This window comes from Oryctolagus cuniculus, chromosome 1, assembly GCF_051225735.1.
Source record: "Oryctolagus cuniculus isolate XC-2025 breed Fujian yellow rabbit chromosome 1, ASM5122573v1, whole genome shotgun sequence".
Taxonomy (NCBI): Eukaryota; Metazoa; Chordata; class Mammalia; order Lagomorpha; family Leporidae; genus Oryctolagus; species Oryctolagus cuniculus.
Window position 1 is genome coordinate 76,768,651 of NC_142867.1, and position 27,961 is coordinate 76,796,611.

The 27,961-nt window shown below is 40.3% G+C and overlaps 2 protein-coding genes and 1 pseudogene across 11 annotated transcripts in view; 1 reads left to right on the plus strand and 2 right to left on the minus strand.

Moving 5' to 3' along the window:
- DLG2 (discs large MAGUK scaffold protein 2) overlaps positions 1-3,163 on the minus strand; it is a 2,253,656-nt gene extending 2,250,493 nt beyond the window's left edge. For 5 of the 6 annotated variants that reach the window (XM_051821188.3, XM_089332011.1, XM_051821160.3 and 2 more), the window contains exon 1: positions 1,453-3,163. In XM_051821188.3, the coding sequence (XP_051677148.1) occupies positions 1,453-1,471 (19 nt within the window). In that variant the 5' untranslated portion in view covers positions 1,472-3,163. The remainder of the gene's footprint in view (positions 1-1,452) is intronic. The other variant, XM_089332002.1, reaches the window with a different exon arrangement.
- A 125-nt stretch (positions 3,164-3,288) lies between these two features.
- Positions 3,289-11,119, plus strand: TMEM126B (transmembrane protein 126B). 4 transcript variants are annotated; one of them, XR_011389801.2, is made up of 6 exons: positions 3,317-3,507; positions 6,180-6,301; positions 7,543-7,736; positions 8,113-8,381; positions 10,440-10,551; positions 10,773-11,119. XR_011389801.2 is itself a non-coding variant. In XM_002708660.6 (5 exons), exons 1-5 carry the CDS (start codon positions 3,427-3,429, stop codon positions 10,954-10,956), a joined length of 693 nt encoding a protein of 230 aa, XP_002708706.4. In that variant the 5' UTR covers positions 3,289-3,426; the 3' UTR covers positions 10,957-11,119. The 4 variants fall into 4 exon arrangements, 2 of the variants coding, with proteins under 2 accessions (XP_002708706.4, XP_008261433.4); XR_011389799.2 differs by having other exon boundaries at positions 3,397-3,774; XM_002708660.6 differs by lacking the exon at positions 8,113-8,381 and having other exon boundaries at positions 3,289-3,507.
- Positions 11,120-22,757: 11,638 nt separating this feature from the next.
- Positions 22,758-27,960, minus strand: LOC138850178 (mortality factor 4-like protein 1 pseudogene; annotated as a pseudogene). The gene is made up of 2 exons (XR_016233290.1): positions 27,843-27,960; positions 22,758-24,433 (listed from the first exon to the last, which is right to left on the minus strand). The product of XR_016233290.1 is annotated as a mortality factor 4-like protein 1 pseudogene (transcript).
- Between the last annotated feature and the right edge of the window lies 1 nt (position 27,961).

The following is a 27,961-nucleotide window of genomic DNA, read 5'->3' on the forward strand; positions in this document are numbered from 1 at the left end:
TCTCCTCTCTCTAATTCTCTCTCTCTCTTCCCTCTTTGCCTCTCCATATTTTTTTGTACTCTTCCTCTCTTTCTCTTATAAACATACACAACACAACATGTTTAATTAAAGTATTAGTCCCAAAAGGACTGTCTAAAGAAATGACAGAAAGCATAAAAACACAAGGAGTTAAATAAGTCAAAGAGCCATATTGTTCATTGGCTACATTCCCAAAAACATTCTTGTTTCAGATAAACCATTTGGGTCAGGTCTGGTTTCAAAATCTCATAGAGACTTTACTTCTATCAGTAGTATTATGAGGAACAACACAAGAAGAAAATACTCCCAGTCTTAAATATTTATATGCCAAAAGCTTAGCGGTAGATGTTTTCAAAGATTTTACACATCATTATCCGTCTCTATACAGATAGTAGCATAACCAAAGCAAGATTATAATTTTCCTCCATGTACCTTCCAAATGTACAGGTAAAGGCTTAAATACTAGGGAGAGCCAGGGTGCACTTACATCTACAGTTCCCCCAGAGCTTTAGTTTTAGGCTATAACATAACTGGAGGTTTATGGATCTAGTAAAATTCACAGGTGATCACATAAATTTTGATTCAAAACTCACAAGAAACTCTCTAGCTCATCTTCTATATCATGCCAAAAAAAGGAAAAAGAAATGGTTTAACTAAGATCCTTTGAAACAAAGTTGTTCTGGGATAAATCTAGGCTAAATTGAATCCCCAGAGTTTGACCTATAATAAACTATACTTCAGTAATCCTCTGGAACTTGATTAATTCTGAGTAATAAAAGTTGCTGAAGAGGGGGAAAAAAAACAGCAACAAACCAGGTGTTTGCTTAATTCAGAGAATTTGCCTATCAGGTTATTGGATAATGCATGTATTTGGAAAAACCACAACAACTACCAAAGTTGTAGTTTATCACAAAAGTGAATATTTACATTAGAATAAACCCAAATATTAACTCTAATTTTTAATCAAAAGATAAATTGTAAGGCTATAATTTTCTTCAGTGCAAAAAAAAGTTACTTTGCTATCTTTTACAACTATGTAATTAGCCTGCTAAATTTTAAATCTATGAAGAAGAGCTCCACTGTTCAATTTTCTTTTTAAACGACTATTTTAAAGTAACCTTTAACAAAATAAGAAAACAAGCTAAAAAACATCCCCAATTTGTGGTACTAGCTCTACTCGTATTAAAAGTGGTGATACAGACAACCTCAATTTATGAAATCACAAATGTCTATAATTAAGTACGACAGCCCTACTTCATCTTTCTTGAGCAAAATAATATTGCTGAAGGATGAACCCCTGAAAAGATATTATTACAACAAATATTTCCCCAAACCCAAAAAAATTTTACTCTCAAATGGAATACAACTTAAATTACAAATACCACAACCAAGGAAAAGGAGAAACATATATTATATAGGAACCTCATAGCCCACCTTTCTTCTTGACTGGCATTCTTGGATCTGTCCACTGCCACAGGATTCAAGATCTCTTTTCAGGTCTCAGCTTGATCCAGTTGGATTGAAGCCAACAGCCAGGTAACTGTTGCAAACCACTTCACTGTTCAGTTTTTAAATCCAAACTGAGTCTTCTATTTCAGATAAAGAAAATAATGATGTATTTTTTCCACAACCAAACTTTCGACGCTGTCCACAGTTTAGAGAAAAATATATTTATTCTATTTCTTTTAAGCTTAGAAAATTATTGTAAGCATAGGAAATTATTAAAACCCCTCTTCAGGCAGTAACATATTTGGAAGTTCAATGACTAACTCAATTAAGGCACAAACCAAATTCAGATGGCTGTCTCATTACTTTACACAGGATCAAATGCAAAGATGAACTGTTTAATTACAAAGATCTTCAAATCTTTAGAGAAAATCCTAAACTTGTTTCCCCCGGAGGGGGGTAAAAAAGATGTGTAAGTTTGAACAGTTCTTTGGGGCAGAACACAGACTGAAAGGCCCCTTTCTATTTACTGGACCAGAAGTTCCAAATCTCACCCCCTTAGTAAGACAGGATCCAGCTTGCAGTCACTTTCATTTTTTTTCTTCTGTGCTCTCCAAGCACCCTCCCCTCCCGGTTTGATCCTTAATGCCCCTCTGAATCTGATCCTCTCGTGTATTAACTGAGAGGATTGAAAAGGAGGAAAGCAATCCCTTGGCATGGAGACATTAAAGTGACAGTGCTACTCAATGGGCACTTGATGCAGGATGAGTTGGCGAAGCAGATTTCTTCACACTGGAATCATTCACATCATGCCATCTCTTCGCATCCAAGCAGCTCCCTATCCGGCGAGGATAAACACTGAGCCAGTTCGAGAGAAGCCAAACCTTCCCCCAAAGGTGTTTTCAGAGACGCTGTAGTAGTATTAGGCGTGTAAGCATCAGCTTGTGCAAACGGTCCGCGATTTCCTAAATGAGAGCGTGCAGCTGCTTGGCTTCCACAGCCACCCTTTCTCTCAATCTCTCCGAACTACCCACCTTCCTTTTGCAGAAAAGACAAGCCACCTCTCTGCCACCGCTGGCCACCCTGCCCCTACCCTGTTTTTATATAAAAGAGCACTAAAATGTCCTGCACCCTCCACGCGACGAAGTGTTTCCTCAGGCAGAAGAAACAGCAGCACTAGAAATTATATAACTCTCGAATTTGGCTTCTCTAAGACATGGAGACTGGAGGGTCGGGGGTTGTCGGTCTGGGAAATCGCGCTGGGCATTTACCAAGCACAAAAGAACGCCAAGCCTTCTCGAGGCGCCCCCAACCCCCACCCCAACACACCCGCTGACAAGGGAAGCGTCTGAGAGGAAGGAGGGCAAATTTCTCTCCGGTCCCTTTCCGAGGGGGCCGAAAGGATGAAATATGAGGGGACTAAAGACTGGGAGAGAGGAGTAGTCGGTGCGAGGGGAGGAGGCTAGTCGAGGCTGCTCTGACGGAGCTGGGTGGTCGTGTTGGGGCTCTGAAGAGGAGGCGTCCGAGAAATCAGAACCTTAACACACGGGCTGGGTCTGACAGGCGAGTTCCTGCAAGCAGTAAAGGGGATGGGGGCGGCTAGTCCCCAGCTAACAGGGCTGCCCTGAGGAGAGGAAGGCGCGCAGTAACACTGCTACACTCGGGACGCCCCTCGCCGCTCAGCACGGCTGCAGAAGGGGGAGGGTTGACTGACAAATAGCAGGGGGAGGAAATCCAGGAGGGCAGGAGGGGCGGGCCCACGGGCGTCTGGCCCACGAAGCCAATGAGTGGCGGTAATTCCTGCACGCGGAGCCCAATCACAGCGAGGATGGAGGGCGCGGCTTTTGACTGGGTGGGGGCTGCTTCGGGCTGTCGGCGAGAGGCGAGAGTCGTAAACCAACTCCACTTCCAGCCCAGGGCGTTCTGGGTCCCGCCCACTCGCAAGTCACGTGAGCTGCCAAAATGGCGGCGCTGAGGGGTGAGGCTGGTGCAGACGTGAAAGATGCCGGTGTGGTACCATTAGGAACTGGGGAAGCGCCCAAGGTAGGCAGAAGCCCGGAGTTGTATAGACAGTGCTTTCTGCAGCCTCTTCTGAGGTGACTCACAGAAAGTGAATCTGAAAATCTGCAATGAACAGCGCCCGTGCCCATTCAGGGCAATATGAAGTCCCCTACGTAGGAAGCGCAGATAACGTGGAAGACCCAAAGACTATTCATGAAGCTTTTCTCTTGCTTTCGATCCTTTGTACGGGATTTTCCTTCAACTTGGAATACTTCCCTGCTCCTCCCTTCTCCTCTTTCGGATATTCATGTAAATATCACTTTCTCCGGTTGATATTTCTTCCTTGACCATATTCCTTTTAAAAAAATGAACCGTCATTCTGCGTTTAAATTTCCTGTTTTTGTTTTGTTGTTGACTGCCTGCTACTCAGAGGCCTGGCTTTTAGGGGTGCTCTTTAAATGATAAACGAATATAGAATAGAACCCTGAAAGTCGGGTAAAGTGACATACATAAAAGCATTATAAAGGTTTAAAACGCTGTGCAGACTGTAAAACTACATTGATGCACTCTTATTGGTATGAGTGTAGTGACAAGTTGAAAGCTTGGACTAATTGATTTTTAGATAAAGTATTCGTTATCACAAAATCTTTATCTTTCAATGTTTGGTAAAAGTCTTATTCCTTTCTTCTAATGGGGAGACTGTAAGGAAAGCAGTTATTTTGATAGTGCCTTGCAAAGACTAAGCAAGTACTCAGTAAATATTAGCTGTTCTCACCTCATGTCCTGTATTCAAATTCCTAGGTGTTTGTTTTCCTAATACAAAACTGAGTGTGTAGACTAGGTAGCAGATTGGTACAAGACATTGCCTTCAAGTTTTCTTTGTGAGAGTTGGAGGTCTTCAATCATTTGAAAGACAGCAAAACAAAACTTTATGTAACATATTGAGTTAATCACATGACATTATTGACTGATACCTGACTTCATAGTATACTACATGGGCTAGGTACAGAATCTCTTTGACACTACTCTCCTCTCTTCCATTCTTCATGTGAATGTCAGGGGGAAGCAATTGTTTCCTGAAAAATTGTAATTTGTTGTTTTTTTTTTCCTCTCCTGCCAAATATTTTAAAGAGACTGAAGCACTGTTCTGGAATGACACAGTTTAAGAAACTGGTCCATTATTACTCTTTTTTTTTTTAACACCATAAGAAGGTTCAAAGAAGCCCCTACCTTCTATATATATGTGGATGACATTGGGCAATGCATGGTTTATCCCTTCAGCACAGTTAGGATTGGTACATATCAATTACACGCCAAATGCCTACTTCACAGGTGTTCAACATACATCCATTAACCATGACAGTAGAAGCACATGGTGCTATTAAAATGCACTTTGTAGGTCTTACCCCACTCATTGAATCCTTATACCTCAGGAAAGAGCTCAAAAGACTGCATTTAAAATAAACACCCCTTTGTGTTTATTGTGCACGCTACAGGTTCAGAACTGCTAAACTGTTCATTATATATAATCTACTCTGCTTCGCTTGCCCACAACTCCTGAAATTTGGAATTTAGTATAGACCCTTCATTATAAAAGTTGTTAAAATGGAGATTGGTGTTAAAATTTTGAAGGCTCTTTAATTTTGTATCTATACATTGGCTAGTCTAGAGGAGATAGAGGGAAAAAGCAATAAATTTTCATAATTTACTGTTGTAATGGGTAAATATTTGTAACACCAAATTTGGATTTGTAAAAAATGTTCGTATTTCCTTCTTTAAATAAAATAAAATACTACTCTTAAACCCTAAATTGTCATAATGGCAAAAGATTTGAATCATGTTATTGTTAAGACTTTTCAGAGACCCAAGAGCCTTATTATCCAGAGCAAAGCAGTTTGTTTTTACCTCATTGGCTTCTGTTATGCTCCCAGCCAAGGCCTCGTGGTTTCTTGATGTTGGCAACTGTCTATTCATTTCCCTGGGAACATAGGAACCTTTGAACTACAGAGCCCAGTGTCCTAAGCCTAGGATCCCTGGTATACTAAATAGTCATTTCTGGTAAAAGGCCCTGCTTCTGCCTCAGGTACAATTAGAAAACTGGGTATATAACTTTCATAATCCAAGATAGCCATGGTCCACTTCCTAGAACAGAGTCCTGTCTGATTTTCTCCCTCACTATTCTCCAAGATAATCCCACTTTTCTCTTACTTCTTCAGGAAACTCAACATAATCTCCAAAATGAGCTCCAGCTTTCAAAAGAATAGATAGATAGTTGTCACCAAGTGCAATTGTTTCTACTCCTCAACAGAGGAGCTACAGCAAATAGGGCCTGGCTACTTTGCTGGGCTGAGGAAATGGGGAAACTGTACAGAAGACAAAAACTTAGTATTTTGGGAAATTTATCCTTCTACACTAAATCCTACCACAAGTCAAACTTTTTGAACCTGTTTTATCATCTTTAACACAAGAGATGATTATTATCCTACCAGTTTCTCAAAGTTATTGTGTGACTCAAAAGGCCTTTGTCTAACATAATAAGAGCTTAGTTAAATGTTGATTGAATCAATCATAGAAAGTATGTGAGAACACATGACATGGTATGTGGCACATTACTAGATTCTGAATGTATTTTTCATTTAAACCTATAGAATTTTAAGGTTTTTGTTAGTATTAGTATCATTAGCTATGTGATTCTGGAATTTTGTGTTTTCCAGGACATCAGAATGGCAACATATACACGTGGTCAGCCTAGTCCTTCTCTAAGAGATGCAAAACTCGGAAGACCAATGGTCATCGAAATCATAGAAAAAAAATTTGAATATCTTCGAAAAGAAAAGTAAGAGATACCCAGACTGAAAGTTGATAACTTTATTTGCACATCTTTTGTACTGCCATTGTTTCTGAGGAGTATCTAAGATCCTACTAACTTTATTGGGTTTGTTTTGAAGAAAACCTGTTTTAAAAAACTGGACAGAAACATGGACAGATGAAAATAGTGCTTTATTGGGATTGTGGATAATTTACTTCTTAAAAATGGTCCAAAATTATTGCTGAAACATTGTAGTAAATATTTTTTGATTAACAGTAATTAGGAGAGGGGCCAGCACTGTGGTGTATAGGTTAAGCCTCTGCCTGCAGTGCCAGCATCCATATGGACACCATTTCATGTCTAGGCTGCCCCTCTTCAAACCAGCTCTCTGCTTATGGCTTGGAAAAGCAGCAGAGGATGGCCCAAGAGCTCAGGCCCCTGTGCCAACATAGGAGACCTGGAAGAAGTTCCTGGCTCCTGGCTTCAGATCAGCCTAGCTCTGGCCATTGTGGCCATTTGGGGAATAAACCAGCAGATGGAAGTACTCTCTGCCTCCCTGTCTCTTCCTCTCTGTCTGCAAATCTACCTCTCAAATAGATGAATAATTTTTTTTAAAGTTCCATATTAGAACCATCCTACATATTCTCAGAAAGAGAATATTGTAGATTTTAATTTTTTCTCAGCCCCATCCTCAACATTTAGAAAATGGTTTTCACACAGTAAATGCTCAAGAAAAATTTTTTAGGTCTACTTTTAGGGTTTAATTTATTTTACTTCTTTATTTTTGATTTAATAGATTTTTTTAAATTTCTGTTTTTTAACTACTAGTTTTTAACAGATTCAGTATAGTTTATAGATAAATTAAAAGAACATAATGATATTCCCTTCCTCCCCCCACCCGCTCCCTCTCTCTTTCATAGTATTTGAGATAACGTATTTTAAATTTACATTATAGTAAAAAGGTTTATTACTTCATCCAATAAGAACTTTAACAAGTAAAAAGCCAAAATACCCTACTTTAGGGTATTATGGGGATATAACATTATGGGACATAGACAATGGTTATAAATAATTGAATGGAATAATGACCATTTCACCCATTTACAGTAAATGTTAGAATAATCAAAGATCATTAAAACTATGGTAATATAACATGCCAAAGAAAGATTTTATGTTCTGTTAATATATAATAGCAAATAACTACTTAGGACAGCATCCATTAGGATGCTATTATGTTAGACTTAATTTTTCTCTTTTTTTCCTACTAGGACCTTAAATATATATGGAACACTGACCCTTGGCACAACAGCTGGTTTTTCTGGAATACTGGCAAACTTCATTTTCAGACATTGCTTCAAGGTTAAACATGATGCTTTGAAAACATATGCATCATTGACTACACTTCCATTTTTATCTACCATAGTTGCTTACAAGCTCCTTGTAACCGATGCTTTGTATTCAGGTAAATTTGTTTTAAATTTTTTTTTGCAGGGCCAGTGCTGTGGGTTAAAGCCTGGGCTTGCAGAGCTGGCATTCCATATGGGCACCGCTGGTTCAAGTCCAGGCTGCTGCACTTCCAATCCAGCTCCCTCCTAATGCACCTGGGAAAGCAGCGGAGGATAGCCCAAGTGCTTGGGTTCCTGCATCCACATGGGAGACCCAGAATAAACTCTTGGTTCCTTACTTCAGATCGGCTCGGCTCTGGCCATTGTTGCCATTTGGGGAGTGAACCAGCAGATGGAAGAACTCTCTGCGTCTCTGTCTCTACCTCCCTCTGTAACTCTGTCTTTCAAATAAATGAATCGTTAATTTTTTTTTTTTTTTTTTTTGTAAGACAGAAGCTTCCATCCACTAGTTTATTTGCTAAATGCCTGCAACAGCCAAGGCTAGGCTTGGGCCAGAATCAAGATCCAGAAACATAATCCAGGTCTCCCATGTGGATGGCAGAAGCTCAATTACTTGAGCCATCACTGTTACCTCCCAGGATCTGCATTAGCAAGAATCTGGAATTGCGCTCAAGCCAGGTCTCAAACCCAGGCACTCCAATGTGGAATGCAGGCACCCTAACTGGATGTAACCCTTGGCCAAACATGCAGCCCATATTCAGGTAAATTTAAAAACATGAATGTATAATATAGTCATGTCCAAGTAGAGTTACTAATTAACATATGTTAGTGATGATCTCTTACATTCAGTACACTTACAAAGTATATTCACACAGTTTTGGGTTTTTTTGGTTTTAATTTATTTATTTGAAAGGCAGAGTCAACAGAGAGGCAGAGGCATGGAGAGACAGGTCTTCCATCCACTGGCTCACTCCCCAATGGCTGTAGTGGTCAAAGCCGGGCTGATCCGGAGCCAGGAGCCAGGAGCTTCTTCATTCTCCCACCTGGGTGCAAGGGTCCAAGGACTGGGGCCATCCTCCACTGCTTTCCCCGGCCATAGAAGAGAGCCAGATAGGAAGTAGAGCAGCCGGGACCCAAACTGGTGCCCATATGGGATGCTAGCACCCCAGGCAGCAGCTTTACCTGCTTCCCCACAGTGTCGGCCCCCACACTGTTTTATGTAATCCACATGACAGTTCTGATCAAGCAGAGCAAGTAGTATTGTCTCCTTTTTATAGATAGGCAGTCAAACTGAAGCAAGTTCAAGGACACTAAAAAATAAAAGTGTTACTGGAGAAAGAATAAACACATATGACCTCAGATTCTACTTCCTACTACATAAGTTTTGTGATATCGAGCAAGTCATTTAATCTGTGAACCTTAGTTGTGTTACCTCTGAATTAACCCTAATTGTACTTATCTCATAGAATTGCTGTGAGAATTAAAAGATACTGTACTGGGGCCGGTGCTGTGGCATAGCAGGTAAAGCTGCCACCTGCAGTGCTGGCATCCCATATGGGTGCTGGTTCAAGTCCCACTGTCCCACTTCTGATCCAGCTCTCTGCTATGGCCTGGGAAAGCAGTAGAAGATGGCTCAAGTCCTTGAACCCTTGCACCTGCATGGGAGACCTGGAGGCAGCTCCTGGCTCTTGGCTTTGGATAGGCACAGCTCCAGCCATTGTGACCAATTGGGGAGTGAACCAGCGGATGGAAGACTCTCTCTCTCTCTCTCTCTCTCTCTGCCTCTCTGCCTGTCCTCTCTCTCTAACTCCAACTTTCAAATAAATAAATAAATCTTTAAAAAAAGATATTCTGGCTGGCACCGCGGCTCAATAGGCTAATCCTCCGCCTGCGGCGCCGGCACCCCGAGTTCTAGTCCTGGTCAGGGCGCTGGATTCTGTCCCGGTTGCTCCTCTTCCAGTCCAGCTCTCTGCTGTGGCCCGGGAGTGCAGTGGAGGATGGCCCAAGCGCTTGGGCCCTGCACCTGCAAGGGAGACCAGGAAAAACACCCGGCTCCTGGCTTCGGATCAGCACGGTGTGCAGGCGGCAGCACACCAGCCGCAGCGGCCATTGCGGGGTGAACCAACGGAAAAAGGAAGACCTTTCTCCCTGTCTCTCTCTCTCTCACTGTGCACTCTGCATGTCAAAAAATAAAAAATAAAAAAAAATTCTATGTTAAATGATATCTGTGTTAAATAGTATCTGTCACAAGTTTCACAGTTAGTAATTGCTGGAGCCTCTAGCCCCTGTTCATTCTTCAGGTCCCTGCTTAAATGTCTTCTGCAGAGAAACTTTCCCTGATTCCCTTAGTGTAAGTTAGGTTTCTAGATACATTCTCTAAACACTTTACTGTAAAATCCTTGTGTGCACTTAAATATCTGTCTGATTCTTTCTTCTGTGGTAGACCTGCCAGAGGTAAGAAATTGGATTGTCTTTGCACCATGGTATCCCTAGCACGTGCCTTTCATGTAGGAGACGATAAATGTATTAACTTGGATTTGGTCTGCTAGTTTAGTACTCAGATTCTTATGAAAATCCTTCTTCAACAACCATAAATGTAAGGGGTAATTCTCCAAATGATGAAGCACAATAAAAGCACTTTTAAAATGTGATTCATTTAGCTGGTTACATGCCATAGACTTTGAATTTCTAATATACTCTGTACTGTTTCACTGTGGTTGAAAATATTGTACATAACTTCTCTATGAGTCACCACACTATCTTCAAGGTTCTTATCCTGAGTTTTTTAAAGATAAACCAAATTTACTTTTGTTTTTCAGGTAACATAAGCAAGGAAAACTGTGTCCTTAGAAGTTCACTGGTTGGCATAGTATGTGGTATTTTATATCCCTCTAGTTTGGCTTTTTCTAAAAATGGACGCCTGGCAGTCAGGTAAGTCTGTTTGTTCCTTTTCTTCTTTCTATCAAAATGTATTAGTTCCGTGTTCCAAATAACTAATTTTGGGGTTTTTTTCTTTCTTGCATTTTTTTTCTTTTTTTTTTTTTTGCTATCTACCTTATAGACCTGTAGTGGAAATTATCAGTTTAGGTGAAATCAGTAAACTTGATAGAAGATATATTCAGGAGATGTGATTAACTCTTTTTCTTTTTCAGATATCATACAGTTCCACTGCCATCGAAAGGAAGGGTTTTACTCCATTGGATGCTGCTTTGTCAAACAGAGATAAAAGCAATGGTGATTCCTCTAGTCTTTCAGACAATGTTTGGAATACTTATTGGTTTACAGCATTATTCACTGTTTGAAAAAACACTTGCAAAAATGGTACATGAAGATTAATCAAAGAATGGGTACTGATTCAGCAAAATGGTTTTTTTTTTATGATGAGTACTTGGATATTGTGGAAAAAATTGAAAGTCACTCTGGACAGAGAACTTGTCTCTGTTTCGCCTGCTATATTGCAGATACTTAATAAATATTCAGTAATTCAGTAAATGTAAAACAGTGTGAAATAATAATTTTCATCTTTCTTTCCTCATTAAATGCACAAAGCAGTTGGAGCCTCAGGTCTGATCTATGTAGTTATAAATTAATTCCTCAGGCCCTGTGTCACTTATTAATAAGAACTATTCCTTACCCAGAAGGAACTCTCAATTATAAGAAAAATAAACAGGTACACATAAAAGGTTTTATGAACTACACACATAATTTGTGGGAGCACTGAGAATGTGACTATCACTTAAGTAAAAAGGGAAGTTATGGGGAGAAAGTGCCAGTTGAGCCAAATTCTGAAGGAGAAATTGGAAGTTCATATGAAAGCAAGGTATGGAAATAACATACAGCCCATTTCTCTCCAGGGTTGGAGAACATCTGGCCCTTGAGCTGTTTAACACCTGTAAAGTCAATAGGCCTGGACCTACCAAGGTAACCATCAGTAGGACTCAAAATTCAGTAACTCTATAGCTGGCTATTTTATTTATTTGAAAGAGTTACAAAAAGAGGTAGAAACAGAGAATGGTCTTCCATCTGATGGTTCACTTCCCAAATGGCTGCAACAGCTGGAGCTGAGCTGATCCAGAGCTAAGAGCCAGGAGCTGCTTCTGGTTCTCCCACCTGGCTACAGGAGCTCAAGGACTTGAGCTATCCTCTGCTACTTTCCCAGATGCATTAACAGGAAGTTGGATTGGAAGTGGAATAGCTGGGACTTGAACCTCCGCCCATATGGGATCCTGGCACTGCAGGCCAGGGCTTTGACCTGCTGTGCCACAGTGCCAGTCCTGTAGCTGGCTAATTTTTAACTTGATAACGGTATTGCCTATGAATGATGCTATAAATATCCAAATGGCCGTTGGCAGAGAAAAATTCCCCATCCCTGCACCTAAACTCTGATTCATCTTCTTAACATTTACTAGTTTTCTTGTTGGTGCACTTTAAAGATTACTTATTGGGACTGGTGCCACGGCTCACTTGGCTAATCCTCCGCCTGCGTTGCTGGCACCCTGGGTTCTAGTCCCAGTTGGGGCACCGGTTCTGTCCTGGTTGCTCTTCTTCCAGTCCAGCTCTCTGCTGTGGCCCAGGAAGGCAGTGGAGGATGGCCCAAGTGCTTGGGCTCCTGTACCTGCATAGGACACCAGGAGGAAGCATCTGTCTCCTGGCTTCAGATCAGCACAGTGCCAGCCGTAGCGGCCATTTGGGGGGGAACCAATGGATGGAAGACCTTTCTGTCTGTCTGTCTCTCTCTCACTGTCTAACTCTTACTGTCAAAAAAAAAAAAAAAAAAAAAGATTACTTATTGGGTGCCTACTTGTCATGTATTAAGATAGGTACAAAAATTCAGTTCCTGCCCTTAAGAAGCTTACAATCTAAAAGTTTACCATGTGCTTCTGTAGAATTTGTTGAGACATTCCTGAGCTATACATCTATCTCCATTCAAGAAATGAAATTTCAGAATGGAACCCCACAACTCATTCTTGTAACCATATTAATTTTCAGACTAAAGACTTGGTAATCCAAGAAATACAGCAGATTTTTCCTTTGTTCACTTTCCCCACTGCCTGAAAGTTGAAAAAGTCTGTACCTTATTCAACTGACTTCAAATTGTCTTTTCTATAAATAAAAAATAGTGGGCAAGGCAATTAATATTTGCCTTTGGCTTTGGAATACAGTACTTGCTAATTTAACTATAAGGACCCCGGAAAGAGAAATCTTGATCTGAGCCAAAGATGAAGTTAGGTGAAGAATGACAGCAAGGTTCTAGAGTTAAGATTCAAGTACAGCCTGAAGCATCACACAAGGTTCAAATCCTGGTTTCATTATCAACACGATGCATTTGAACAAGCTATTTCACTGCTCCACACCTCAGTTTCCTCATCTGGTAAGTGGAGAATAAAAATTGTACTCAGTGTTCTAAGGACTAAATTAGTTAATGTATATAAGTGAAACAACTTAAGAATTCTGTAGGTATTACCTTCAATCTTTGTCCAGTTGGGCTGTTGTAAGAAAACTCCATGGATTCGGTATCTTATAAGTAGCGGAAACTTAACGGAGACGCTGAAGTTCAGGAACAAGGTACCAGCAGATTTGGTGTCTGATGAGGGTCTGCTTTCTGGTTTATAAATGATGCCTTCTTGGTGTGTCCTTACATGGTGGAAAGAGCATAGGTGCCCTCTGGAACCTCTTTTTAAAGGCAGTGTCATTCATGAGGACTCTGCTCACAGGACCTAATCACCTCCCAAAGTCTCACCTCCTAATACTATCTTGGGGATTATTATTTCAAAATACGAATTTTATGGGGACACAAATATTCAGATCATAGTAGGTGCCATTACTATTGTTATTAATTGTTACTATTATTGCATTCCAACCATCATGATACTTTTTCTAGTCTCTAGTTAAAAATCTAGAACTTTTGTAGGAAAGATTAAAAAGCAATACCAGAAAAGCTAATTCATAAAATAATTGAGTAAATATGTATAAAACATTAATAACTTCTTTGTAATATGGTTATAAAGACGAAAGGATATCAAAGAGATTATATGCCACATTCAAGTAAGATTTACCCCAGAATACAAGGGTGGCCTGATATATGCAAATCAATAAAAAGGATCCATCACCTTAACAGAATCCAGGACAAAAGCCACATGATCCTCTCAATAGATGAACAAAGAGCAATTTGTAAAACTCAACATCTCAGGGCTGGCCCTGTGGCACAGGCGGTTGAAGCCTCAGCCTGCAGCGCCGGCACCCCATATGGGTGCTGGTTCAAGTCCCGGCTACTCCTGATCCTGCTGTCTGCTATTGCCTGGGAAAGCAGTAGATGGCCCAACTCCTTGGGCCTCTGCACCCACCTGGGAGACCTGGAACTGACTCCTGGCTCCTGGCTTCAGAACAGCTCAGCCCTGGCCATTGCAGTCATTTGGGGAGTAAACCAGCAGAATGGAAGACCAACTCTCTCTCTCTCTCTCCTCCTCCCTCCCTCCCTTCTTCCCTCCCTTTTCCTCCTTCTCTCTCTCTGGCTCTATTTCTCTCCATACCTCTATCAAAATCAACAAAATAATTCTTTTTTTAAAGAACTATTTTATTTATTTTGAAAGAGTTACAGAGAGAGATAGAGACAGAGAAAGAGGTCTTCACCCACTGGTTCACTCCCCTAGATGGCCACAACAGCTGGACTTGCACCGATCTGAAGCCAGGAGCTTCTTCTGGGTCTCCCACATGGGTGCAGGGGCCCAAGGACTTGGACCATCCTCCACTGCTATCCCAGGCCATAGCAGAGAGCTGGATTGAAAGAGGAGCAGCCAGGATTAAAACTGGCGCCCATATGGGATGTCAGCGCTTCAGGCCAGGGTTTTAACCCACTGTGTCACGGCACCAGACCCTAAAATAATCCTGAAAAAAAAAAAAAAAACTCAACATCTCTTCAGGGTGAAAACATCAAATAGAGAAGAAATGTGTGTCACCACAACAAAGGCCATATACAACAAACTAATACTTAATATACTAAACAAAGTTGAAAGCTTTTCCTCTAAGATCTTGAAATAGACATGAATGCCCACTTTATTTTTTAACTTTATTTAATAAATCTTTATTAAATATTAATATTTAAATTTTATTTTATATAAATATAAATTTCCAAAGTTATAGCAGCTTTTTCCCCTCATAACCTCCCTCCCACCTGCAACCATCCCATCTCCCACTCCCTCTCCCATCCCATTCACATCAAGATTCATTTTCAATTCTCTTTATATACAGAAGATCAATTTAGTATATACTAAGTAGATTTCAACAGTTTGCACCCACACAGAAACACAAAGTAGAAAGTACTGTTTGAGAACTAGTTACACCGTTAATTCACATAGTACAACATTAAGGACAGAAATCCTTCATGGGGAGTAAATGCACAGTGACTCCTGTTGTTGATTTAGCAATTGACACTCTTATTTATGGCGTCAGTAATCACCCAAGGCTCTTGTCATGAGCTGCCAAAGCTATGGAAGCCTCTTGAGTTCGCCAACTCCGATCTTATTTAGACAAGGTCATAGTCAAAGTGGAAGTTCTCGGCTCCCTTCAGAGAAAGGTACTTCCTTCTTTGATGGCCCGTTCTTCCCACTGCGATCTCACTCACAGAGATCTTTCATTTAGGTCATTTTTTTTGCCACGGCTTTCCATATGAATGCCAACTTTAAACACTCAATTCAACATGGTTCTCAAAGTCCAGGGTACAGCAATTAGGCAAGAGAAAGAAATAAAGGGCATCCAAACTAGAAAGGAGAAAGTAAAATTGTCACTTCTTTGAGGTAACATAGAAAAATCCAAGTCATACACACATACACATACACAGCTATTAGAACTGATAAATTCAGTAAAGTTTCAAGGTACAGAGTGAACATACAGAAATGAGTGGCATGTTTATATACCAATAGCAAATTATCTGAAAAAGAAATCAAGGAAGCAACCCCATTTCCATTAGCTACAAATAATAAAATACCTAGAAACACATGTAATCAAGGAGGTAAAAGGTAGCTACAATGAAAATTTATAGAACACTGATGAAATTAAAGAAGATACCAAAAAATGGGAAGAATCCCATATTCATAGATTGGGGAAAATAATATTTTTAATTATTTTTATTTATATAAATGGAACAAATTTCATGTATCTCATACATACAGTTTTAAGTACATAATGACACTTCCCACCTCATCCTCCCTCCCTAATTCCCACCCTTCCTCCTGTTTCCCTTCTTATTTTTCTTTTAATTGTTGTGTTAATATACTTTTTTTTCTTTGAGAACAAGTTTTATCATTAATCTAAGAAGCACCTAAGGAAACACGCAATGGAGTTGGTTACTTAGGCTTAGCTAAAACTTATGGAACATAAGAATATCCTCCACTTAATACACTAAAATGAAGTAAATCTTTGGGGACAAGCTTTACTATTAACTCTCATAATACCACTCTTTGAGAACAGAGGTGCTGCATGGGAAGTTAGTACACAATGACTCCTGTTAATGTAACAATTGACACTCTTATGTATGATGTCAGTGACCACATGAGAATCTTGACATGATCTGCCTAGGCTATGAAAGCCTTTTTAATCCACAAACTCCTTCAATATTTAGACAAGGCCATAAGCAAAGTGGAAGTTCTCTCCTCCCTTCAGAGAAAAGTACATCCTTCTTTGATGACCACTTCTTTCCTCTGGGGTCTCACTCACTGAGGTCCTTCATGTAGGACACTTTTTGCCAAAGTGTCTTGGCTTTCCATCCCTGAAATGCTCTTGTGGGCTTTTCAACCAAACCAGATAAATGTCCATACTACCCAAAGTTTACTATAATCCTTATGAAAATACAAATATTTTTCACAGAAAAGGAAAAAATCCTACAATTTGAACAGTACTACAGATTTCTCCAAATAACCAAAGCAGCCCTGAGTAAAAAGAACAGCTGGATGTGTCATAATATTTCATTTCAAAATATACTATAAAGCTGTAGTAACCAAAGCAGCATGGTACTGGCATAAAACCCAATAGAACAACAGAAAAGAATTGAGATCCTAGAAATAAATCTACAGGTTTTTTTTTTTTTTTAATTTGACAGGTAGAATTATAGACAATGAGCGAGAGAGACAGAGACAGAGAGACAGAGAGAAAGGTCCTCCCTCCACTGGTTCACTCCCCAAATGGCCACCACAGCCGGCGCTGCACCTATCCGAAGCCAGGAGCCAGGTGCTTCCTCCTGGTCTCCCATGCGGGTGCAGGAGCCCAAGCACTTGGTCCATCCTCCACTGCCTTCCCGGACCACAGCAGAGAGCTGGACTGGAAGAGGAGCAACCGGGACTATAACACGGCGCCCCTATGGGATGCTGGCTCTGCAGGTGGAGGATTAGCCAAGTAAGCCACGGCGCCGGGCCCCTAAATCTACAGTTTTAAAGCCAACTGATTTTTCACAAAGGTGCCAATAAAATACAAGTACAGTGGAGAAAGGACAATCACTTCACTCTGAGCCATCTGGGAAGTGAACCAGAGGGGATGGAAGATATCTCTCACTGGCTCTCTTTTTTTTATATCTGATTTTGAAATGCATAAATGATCTAAATATACATTTTTAAAAATAAGATATGCAAATGACCAAAAGTAGATAAAACAATGCAGAAAAATGGAAATCAGTGCCAAAGTGGTTATCCCACTCTAGTTAGAATGGCTGTAATAAACCACACATACACACACAAAATGCTGATGAGGATTCAGAGAAAGGAGAACTATTACACATTGTTGGTGAGAATATAAATTAGTATAGCCATTAGGGAAAACAGTATAGAGATTCCTCAAAAAATTGAAAGTAGAACTACCATGGGCCAGCAATTCCACTACTGGGGATATATCCAAAGGAAAGGAAATCAGTATATTGAAGAGATAACTGTACTCTGTGTTTCATAGTAGCCAAGATATGGAATCAGTGTAAGTGCCCCTCAATGGGATAACAGAGAAAGAAAATGTGGTATAATTATGGGGTCAGCACTGTGCTCCAGCGGGTTAACACCCTGGCCTGAAGCGCCAGCATCCCATATGGGCTTGGTTTCTAGTCCCGGCTGCTCCTCTTCTGATCCAGCTCTCTGCTTTGGCCTGGGATAGCAGTACAACATGGCCCAAGTCCTTGGGCTCCTGCACCTGTGTGTGAAACCTGGAAAAACCTCCTGGCTCCTGGCTTCAGATCAGCGCAGCTCCAGCTGTTGCGGCCATCTGGGGAGTGAACCAGTGGATGGAAGACCTACCTCTCTCTGTAACTCTATCTTTCAAGTAAATAAAATAAATCTTTAAAAAAAAAAGAAAAGAAAAGAAAATGTGATGTATTTAGTTACATAATAAAATGTTATTGGTCATTAAAAAGAAAATGAATCCTATTATTTGTAGCAGCATAGATGAGCCTAAAGGACATTATATCAAGTGAAATAAGTCAGGTATAGAAAAATATCACCTGTCCTTATCAATAGGTGAAGCTAAAAAAGTTTATCTGTGATGTAGCAAGTACAATAGTGGTTACAAGAAGCTGGAAAGCGGAGGGATGGTGCAGGGTTGGGGGTGAAGAGGATGGGATAGAGAGAAGCTGGACAGCAGGTACAAGATGACAGTTAAATGGAGAATAAGTTCTATTGCTCTAGAGTTAATAATAATTTACTCTATATCTTAAAACAGAAGGGAGGACCTTAAATGTTCCCAATACAAAGAATTAATAAATGTTTGAGTTGATGGATATGCTAATTATGCTGGTTTAATGATTACATGTGGTGCACATGCATCTAAATACCACACTGGGCCCTCTACAGATGTACAATTATTATGTATCAATTAGAAACTTAAAGTCAAATATTTTAAAATAGCATGGAAGAAATATGGCACTACAATCTTCAACAGTTTAGGGAGGAATAAACATAAGAAATATGTAGAAATCTGGAGGTATTTCTTTCAACATCCTGGGAATTTTGTATTGAAGTTTTTGATGGAGAATGACATATCTCTGACAGGATAAAGAAGGGAGCATGTCCACAATATGGAAGTAAAGAAAGTTGGAAGAATGGAATAGATTCAGTTTAAGAAGCTCTTTTCTAGCTAGATAGAAATTTGGCTCATACATATGTTAAGCAATAAAAGGCACCTAGCTGGCCTTCATCACCAAAGTTCATAAAATAATGTCTTTGCAAAGCTGATTAAAATTATAACAGTTCTACAAAAAGGGGGAATATAAAGAGGTGTAGGATTTAGCTTGAAAATCACAGCAGAGATTTATACATTAGGTTAGACGTGAGTTTACTTTCTTAGAAATTCTATATTAAGTAATGCAATGAATTACTAGGAATATGATGGAAAAACTTTCTCAGTTATATGAGACCAGGGCCAATTCTTAGCAGGTGTTTTAGGTGAGTAGAGTTGAGAGCCAGAGAAAAGTATGAAACAATACTAATTGTGTGTATAACAGTCATCCATAGGATTAATAGCAGGTGCTTGTGGGGAGCAACTCGGACTAGACTGTTACTGAAATTAAGACTTATTCTATGCATCTGCTCTCCCACAATATGGCGCTGGAAGAGGAGTAAACAACTTCTACACAGCTGCCTTCAGTTCGACCAATAAGCAGCAGGACCTGCTCCTGATTGGAGGAGAGCAGCGTACTCGGCGTGTGGGTAGCAGAGTTGGGATTGGTGGAAGAGGACTATAAAGGAGGAGAGAGACAACATGCACCAGGAACATCCAGATAACATCTGAGCAGCCCCCGAGAGAGCCGGCCGGCGGTGTGCCGCTCCCCTGCGGAAGTGGGGAAAGTGGCAGGGGGAGCCGCCCTTCCACGGAGGTGGAAGGATCGGCAGCCAACCCGGGAAGAACGGGAAGGGCCGAGCAGACAAAAGAACAGCGCAGGGTTTAGTGTCGTTCCTCCACGAAGAGGGGGAGCGACAGGTGCTATGGAATAATGTGAATATTACATTATCAGAGCTGCTCCACATAGAACATTGTAAATTGCATACCCCTAGGGTAAGTCTCTTTAATCACAGACTTTGCAGGTTATACCGACATGTGTTTCTGACAAGAGACAGTAAAGTGCTTTGATCTTCAGTATAGGAGTTTCAATGTTTGGTATTGAAGAATAAGCTCCTAATTGAACCTCCTTCAAACTATGGATTCTGGTCAAAATACAAAAAAAGCAACTCTCTGAGGGCCTTGTAAAATGAACAAAAGTACTAAGATTTTGAAGGGGAGGAAATACATTGAGTAAGCAAATGGTACAGGTTGAGTTTCAGATTTTCAGTTTTATCTTGAGGGAAGCTGGAGCAACCAGATGAAGGAGACAGTGAAGCGTAAGGTAAGAAACTTTAAAAAAGAAACAGCCTGAGAAAGGGAACCCCAAGTTATATGTTCTGTGCCTGTCTCTTTCTAACCTTTATATCGTGCATGTTCAGCACATGCTATGAAAAATTGTATGGAGGTTCTTCAAAAAATAGAGCTACCATATGTTCCAGTAATCCTATCCAGGAGTACATATGGAAGGGATTTGAAATCAATATGTTGAAGAGATAGCTGCGTTCTTGTGTTTATTGTCACATCATTCACATAGCCAAGTTATGAAATCAACCCAAGTGTCAATCAATTAACAGATGAATGGATAAAGTTCTTTGTACATAAAATTAAAATACTATCTAGCTTTTTAAAAGAAGGAAATTCTGTAATTTGTGACAACATGAATGAAGCTGAAGGATGTTAGGCTGAATGAAATGAGTCAGGCACAAAAAGACAAATACCACATGATCTAATTATACATGGAATCTAAATCAAACTCATAGAAGTAGAGAGTAAAGTAACGGTTATCAGAAGTTGGAAGGGTGGGGAGATAGGGAGATGATAATCAAAGCATACAAAGTTTCAGTTAGCCAAGAAGAATACATTTTTGAGATCTGATGCACAGCAGGATGACTATACTTAACAAGATATTGTATTTTTTAATTGCTAAAAGGAAACATCAAATGTTCTTATCACAGGAAATGATAAATATGAGATGATGAATACATTAATTTGATTTAATCATTCCATATTATATAAATAAACCAAAATATCACATTATATCCCATAAATATATACATTTTAAAATACACAAAATCATAGCATACCATGTATGGCATGTAGGAGTTCTCAATGAATGTGTGCGTTGTCCGCTTTTCTCTGATATGTATATAATAATGACTTAGATATAGTCCCTAATATGAGAACTTATGTCCTCCCTTGCCTCTAAATCTCTATGTAATTTTTCCTTCTGTTTTTATGCCCTAGTCCCAGCTGCTCCACTTCCAATGCAGCTCTTTGCTATGGTCTAGGAAAACAGTAGAAAATGGCCCCTGCATCCACATGGGAGACCCTGGTTCCTGGCTTTGGATCCGCCTAGCTCCAGCCATTGCAGCCATTTGGAGAGTGAACCAGCAGGTGAAAGGCCTCTCTCTCTTTCTGCCTCTGCCTCTCTGTAACTCTGGTATCCAAATAAATAAATAAATATTTTAAAAAGGGAGAGATAGATCTATAGATATTACAAGAATCAGAAGGGAAAATTTTGAACACTCTAAGCTAATAAATTTGTGAACGCATTTGGATATTTCATTTTGCCTCATGAAGACTTACAAAAACATGTGTAGTTTACTTCAAAAGAAAGTTAATAAAAATAGTATATGTTTATATTAGGTGTTAAATTTGTAGTTAAAATTCTCCCCCACAAGGAAAACTCAAGGCAGAGAAGTCTTTATTGATGAATTCTATCAAACATTTAAGAAATAAATATTATCAATATGGTACAAACTCTTCTTTAAAAAAATTGAAGAGGAGGGAAGTCTTATCAACTCTTCTTAAGTCCAGCAAAATTCTTATATATCAAAGCCAAATAAAGACATTGTAAAGAAAGAAAACACAACCCAGTACACCTCATGAACATGGTGGCAAAAACTTTCAACAGAACAAAAATAACAACGTATATAAAAAGTAGTGTGTCATAGACAAGTGAGGTTCATTCCAGAAAATGACATTGCGGTATAGTGGGTTAAGCTGCCACCTGAAATGCCGGCATTCCATACAGGTGCCAGTTCATATCCTGGCTGCTTTATCTCCTATCCAGCTCCTTGCTAATGTGCCTAAGAAAGAGGAAGGTGGTCCAAGTAATTAGGAACTTGAACCCACGTTGGAAACCTGGAGGGAGTTCCGGACTTCTGGCTTCAACCTGGCCCGATGGCCATTTGGGGAGGGAACCAGCAGATGGAAGATCTCTCTCTCTCTTCCTCTGTCCCTCCCTCTCTTGTCACTCTGCCTTCCAAATAAATAAAATCCTTTTAAAAATATTGATTTAACCTAAAACATCATTCAGTGTAATTCACTATAACAACAGACTAAACTAGGACAGAAAAAAAATACAGAAAAAGCACTTGACAAAACCCCACATCCATTCATGGTAAAACAAACAAAAAAACTGCCAGCACATTAGAAATAAAAGTGAACTTCCCTAAGAGTATCTACAGCAGTAGAGTATCCTTAACAGTAACTCAAGCCATTGCTGGGACACCTGCATCCCATTAAACAGTGCCTGGTTTGAGTCCTTACTACCCTACTTCTGATCCAGCATTTCTGCTAATGAGTCTCAGAAGCACCAAATCATGTCTCAAATACTTGAGTTTCTGCCACCCTAATGGAAGATTCAGGTGAAGTCTGTGACTCCTGGCTTCTGTCTGGCCCACCAATGGCTGTTGCAGGCATCTGGGGAGCGAACCAGCAGATGAAAAATCTTTCTCTCTTTCTCTCTCACTCTGCCTTTCAAATAAATAAATAAGAAAAAAAAATTTATGTAAGAAAAAAAAAGAGTACCTATAGAAAACCTATAACAAACATGCTTAATGGTGAAAATTTGATTATTGTCCCTAAGATCAGGAACAAGGCAAGAGTGTCTACCCATATTCTTTAAAAAAAAAAAAAGATTTATTTATTTATTTATTTGAAAGAGTTACACAGAGAGACCACATTGCTTCTATTCAACAATGTATGGGAATCTAGCTGGTGCAATATGAGGCTGGTGGCAAGGGATTTAAAGTTATCCAGATTAGAAAAGAAGAAATAAAATAGCCTTTGTTTTAAAAAATACTATTTAATTTAGCAAGACTTTATTTTACAAGATACAAAAGAAAAAGTTATTCTCTATACAAGCAATTACAATCAAACCAGACAATCTATCCATTTTCTCTAACTTGTTGAACGCATTTGGTTAAAGTTGTTTCTATTATTGTCTCCTATCTTGTCACTATATGTATCAAATCTGTATTAATGGACTTTTCAGTCCAAAAAGATGAAGTTATTTTCTCTCCCTTTCTTTTAATTACTCTTACTAGAGTTTATAAATTTTTTTTGAAATTTAAAGAAAAAATTTGTGGAGGTCTAAAAAACAATTCCTAAAAGGTCAACTTTTCCAGAAAACTGTAGCTACACAGCACATTGCATCTATTGTGTTAAAACGTGCATTAGAAACAAATACAAAAACCATGAAATAAGTAATTATTTTATTCTTCAACAATTTGAGCAAAGATAAAATGCCCAAGGAACAAAATGGATGACTTACCAAGGATGGGTTCTTTACTTGAAGCACCATTAAACACACACACACACACACACATACACAAACACACGAGTGTGTTCAGTTATATACACTGAATTGAACCTTTGGCATTAGGAATCAGAGCATCTTATCATATAGCATTAGCATGTATTCCAAAAGTATGCAGTGTCAAAGGAATAGAACCACCAGCATTCAAAAACAGCTTTTCAACTAGGCAATAGAACATGTCCCACTGTTGTCCATCATTGAATGCACTGGTAGCAACTTTGAAAAAGGAAAAGAAAAAAGGGAGCTGCAATCCCTTTTATTTTCTGTTTAAAACCAAACAAAACAAACATCCATTTTGCTCCACATGAACATCTTTAAAGTACTTCATTTGGACAAGAGAAGGACTAAGAACAAAAATGTGTTTAAAGAGATGCAAACATTTGTGAGTGAGTGAGTGCTCGTCTCACACAGCTTTCTGGTGGGGCTAAGGAAAAGCCACTTCATAATCACGAGCACTAAACAAAGTCACAGAATTCTTTGCCAGGTACTTTAGGAAGTTGTGACGATAATTCAGTACTAAAACAAGGCTCTTCTCATCCACGGGTGAATAGGCCAACATTGCTCCAATTCACACAAATAATCTCAGAAGATGTGGCACTCCAGACACCTGGGGACATAGGTGTGTCTGGGAGATCTGTGAGGATTTCAGCATCCCGTGGTCTCAGATTTGTAGAGCAGCTGAGTACCCAGTATTACATGCAAGCATTCTTTTAGTCACAGCTTCATTAACAGCATCCTCCTTATTATCTGTGTTTCCATGAGATTTCTTATAATTTGCATAATCCTCCAGCATGGAATCCACATTCTTGGCAGAAAAAAGAGCTGTTTTTGTCTGATAATTAAGTCTCAATCATCAATAAGCCATAGTTTCAGCTCTTCAGGAATCGTTAACTTCCACTCTGCTCATGCATGCTTCTTCATTTTCAACAGCAGGATCTACACAGTTCCTTTTCTTCTGAGAAGGCTGAGGTGTCTCACTGGTACTGACACCATCTCCATTTACAGATGTTGTCTGTTTGTTCTTTTTGGTTTTCACTTCTACATTTTTCTGTTTCAGGCCAGATGTCATCTTTCCTGGAGCAGCCCCTCTCATCTTCTCTTCTGCATATTGTTCCTGATTGGCTTTTTGAATTCTCATTGTTCCTGCCAATTAACATTCACATATTTGAGTATTCTGCTCTTAGGAACCCATTCATCCCAATTTTTTACTCCAACACTGTAATGACAAGATACTTCACTTTTTTTTTTTTAATTTATTTTACTTGAAAGTCACAGTTACACAGAGAGAGGAGAGGCAGAGAAAGAGAGAGAGAGAGGTCTTCCATCCGCTGGTTCACTCCCAGATGGCTGCACAGCCGGAGCTGCCCTGATCTGAAGCCAGGAGCCAGGAGCCTCTTTCAGGTCTCCCACATGGGTGCAGGGGCCCAAGGACTTGCGCCATCTTCTACTGCTAACCCAGGCCATAGCAGAGAGCTGAATCAGAAGTGGAGCAGGGGGGTCTCGAACCGGCACCCATATGGGATGCCGGCACCGCAGGCAGCAGCTTTACCCACTATGCCACAGGGCCAGCCCCTGGTCTTTATAGCGACTTTCACACACTCTGCTTCATTAAGAAAAGGCCCATGAAAGTATAATACTCACTCACTCTCCTGAAATTTAGGCTTTGGGTCCTGCTTGGACATCATTTTTTTTTTTAAGATTTATTTTTATTTATTTGAAAGACAGAGTTCCAGAGAGAGGTACAGTCAGAGAGAAAAAAAGGTCTTTCATCCACTAGTTCATTCCCCAAATGACCACAATGGCCAGAGCTGAGCTGATCCGAAGCCAGCAGCCATGAGCTTCTTCCAGGTCTCCCCCGTGGATGCAGGGGCCCAAGGGCTTGGGCTATATTCTACTGATTTCCCAGGCCATAGCAGAGAGCTGGATCGGAAGAGGAGCAGCTGGGACTCAAACCAGAGCCCATATGGGATGCAAGCACAGCAGGCGGTGGCTTTAATCCACTGCACCACAGCGCCAGCCCCTTGGGCATCATTTATAAGTGATTCCCCACCTCCTCTTTCTCCTATCACCCCCTACTCTGTTCCTAACTCAACTCTGGGTTTATCAATTTTGTTTATTTTATACTTTGATTTCCACTCCTTCAATATTTTCCTTTTTCTATATTCTTTTGTTTTATTTTTAATATTATTGACTTGGTTGGTCTTGCCCTTAGTTCTCAGGCATAAACATTAGTCTTTGGACATTATTTTTGTTTTTTGGTTTTTTTTGACAGGCAGAGTTAGACAGTGAGAGAAAGAGTGAGAGAGAGAGAGAGAGAGAGAGAGAGAGAGAGAGAGAGGTCTTCCTTCCGTTGGTTCACCCCCCAAATGGCCGCTATGGCCACGCTGTGCCGATCCGAAGCCGGGAGCCAGGTGCTTCCTCCTGGTGTCCCATACGGGTGCAGGGCCCAAGCACTTGGGCCATCCTCCACTCTCCTCCCGGGCCACAGCAGAGAGCTGGACTGGAAGAGGAGCAACTGGGACAGAATCCAGCACCCCAACTGGGACTAGAACCCCGGGTGCCAGCGCCGCAGGCGGAGGATTAGCCAAGTGAGCCGCGGCGCTGGCCTCATTGTCTTTACTTATAAAATGTCTAAAGTTTTCACTCTGTTTCTGTAATTTGGACTATATAAAATGCTGTCTCCCCAACTTCAATCAGCTGCTGAAATATTACTTCTGCTTTTCCAGTCTTCCAGCTATTGGTGTCCACCAGTTTTCCTGGTGATATCATCCCATACATGGGCAGTTAAAATGTCATCCAAAAAGTTGAGATTTTTCTAGACAGATTTTGGAATCCCCTTTCCTCTCCCTGTGGCTCTCTTTGTAAGAACCCTCCCCTCAATTTCCAGTTGTTCTGTCATTTCCAAACTTTAACTTTTGAATTTTCAAACTGGAGAGCTGTTTTATATTGGCACTCATTTCCCCATGTATTTCAGACTGAGAAATGCTCTCATTAAAAAAAAAAAAAAAAAACACCTAGTAAATGGCAATCTTACAATCTTGCACCCAGTATTTTTCCCTTCTTTCAAGAAATGTATCACTTTCCATGTTCACATACTTTTTGGTTACTTTCCAGTGTCTTCACAAAATATCTCTTTATTGTCCAGAGTTTATTATTGTTACCAGCAACAAGTTCTATCAAATATAACTTACTCTATTATTTCCAGAAGCTGGAATTCCCTCTATTGCTTTTTTGATGACCAGCTTTGAAAACTCTCAAACATTCCTAGATGAATTACTTTCAGGAGATTCAATGTATCATGAAGAAAGAGACACATTCCATAAATTTTCTTTGGGATACACCATAGGATGCTGCATTTGAGAGTATTTTAGATAGTTCATGGAAAAAGTAGAATTAAAAGATAATGCACAGTTTCCAGAAATACCCTCATACAACCCAGATGACATAATAAGACTACAATAACAGTAATGAAGGTTGTAACAAGTGATCAGATTCCACTTTCTTTGATTTAGATTAGTTATTTCATGTGCCAATATTTGGCTGTTATAAAAGTTCAGGCATTTGGGGAGTGAACCAGTGAATGGACATTTCTCTCTCTCTCTCTCTCTCTCTCTCTCTCTCTCTCTCTTTCATAAAAATAAATAAGCAAATCTTTTTAAAAAATAAAAGGCACCCTGGGCTGGCCTGAAGCGCCAGCATCCCATATGGGTGCCAGTTCTAGTCTCGGCTGCTCCTCTTCCAGTCCAGCTCTCTGCTGTAGCCTGGGATAGCAGTAGAAGATGGCCCAAGTGCTTGGGCCCCTGCACCCGCATGCATCTGGCTCCTGGCTTCAGATCATCACAGCTCTGGCTGTTGTGGCCATTAGGGGACTGAACCAATGGAAGACTTTTCTCTCTGTCTCTTCCTCTCCCTGTCTGTAACTCTACCTCTCAAATAAATAAAATCTTATAAAAAAAAAAAAAATGTGCTGGGCCAGCACTGTGACAAAGCTGGTTAATCCTCCACTTCTGGCGCCCCTATCCCATATGGGCAGTGGTTCTAGTCCTGGCTACTCTACTTCTGATCCAGCTCTCTGCTATGGCCTGAAAAAGCAGTAGAAGAAAGCCCAAGCACTTGGGCCCCAGCACCCTTGTGGGAGACATCGAGGAAGCTCCCGACTCCAGCCTTCGGATCTGCCCAGCTTTCTCCCGACCCCCACCTTGCGGCTATTTGGTGAGTGAACCAGTGGATGGAAGACACTTCTGACTCTGCCTCTCTGTAACTTTGCCTTTCAAATAAAAAGAAAATATGTGTAGCAAAGAAATCACAGGTTTTTTTGTTTGTTTGAACTTTTAAAACCTAAAAACACATCCTATGCTAAGAGCAGTGCAGTTTTCACATAGCCCAAGTCATCATGAGGTAGATTCTACGGACCCGGAAGTTGTTTCGTGCCGAAGGTTGGTTTTCAGAAAAAAAAGAAAGTCGTATTTAGGGTCACCCAACGTTTATATCCAAAATTTCACATTTTCTAAAGGCTCTGTACTGTTAAGGAGGGTGTGGGCGAAACGAGTACCTGCACTGCCAGCCAAACCTCAGCGCTCCGCCGCCGGGCACCTCCCCAGAGCTAGAAGTCGTTCCTGGCCGCAGCCTCGCTCCCGGAGCCCAATCAGCGGCCGTCACTCCGCGCGGCGG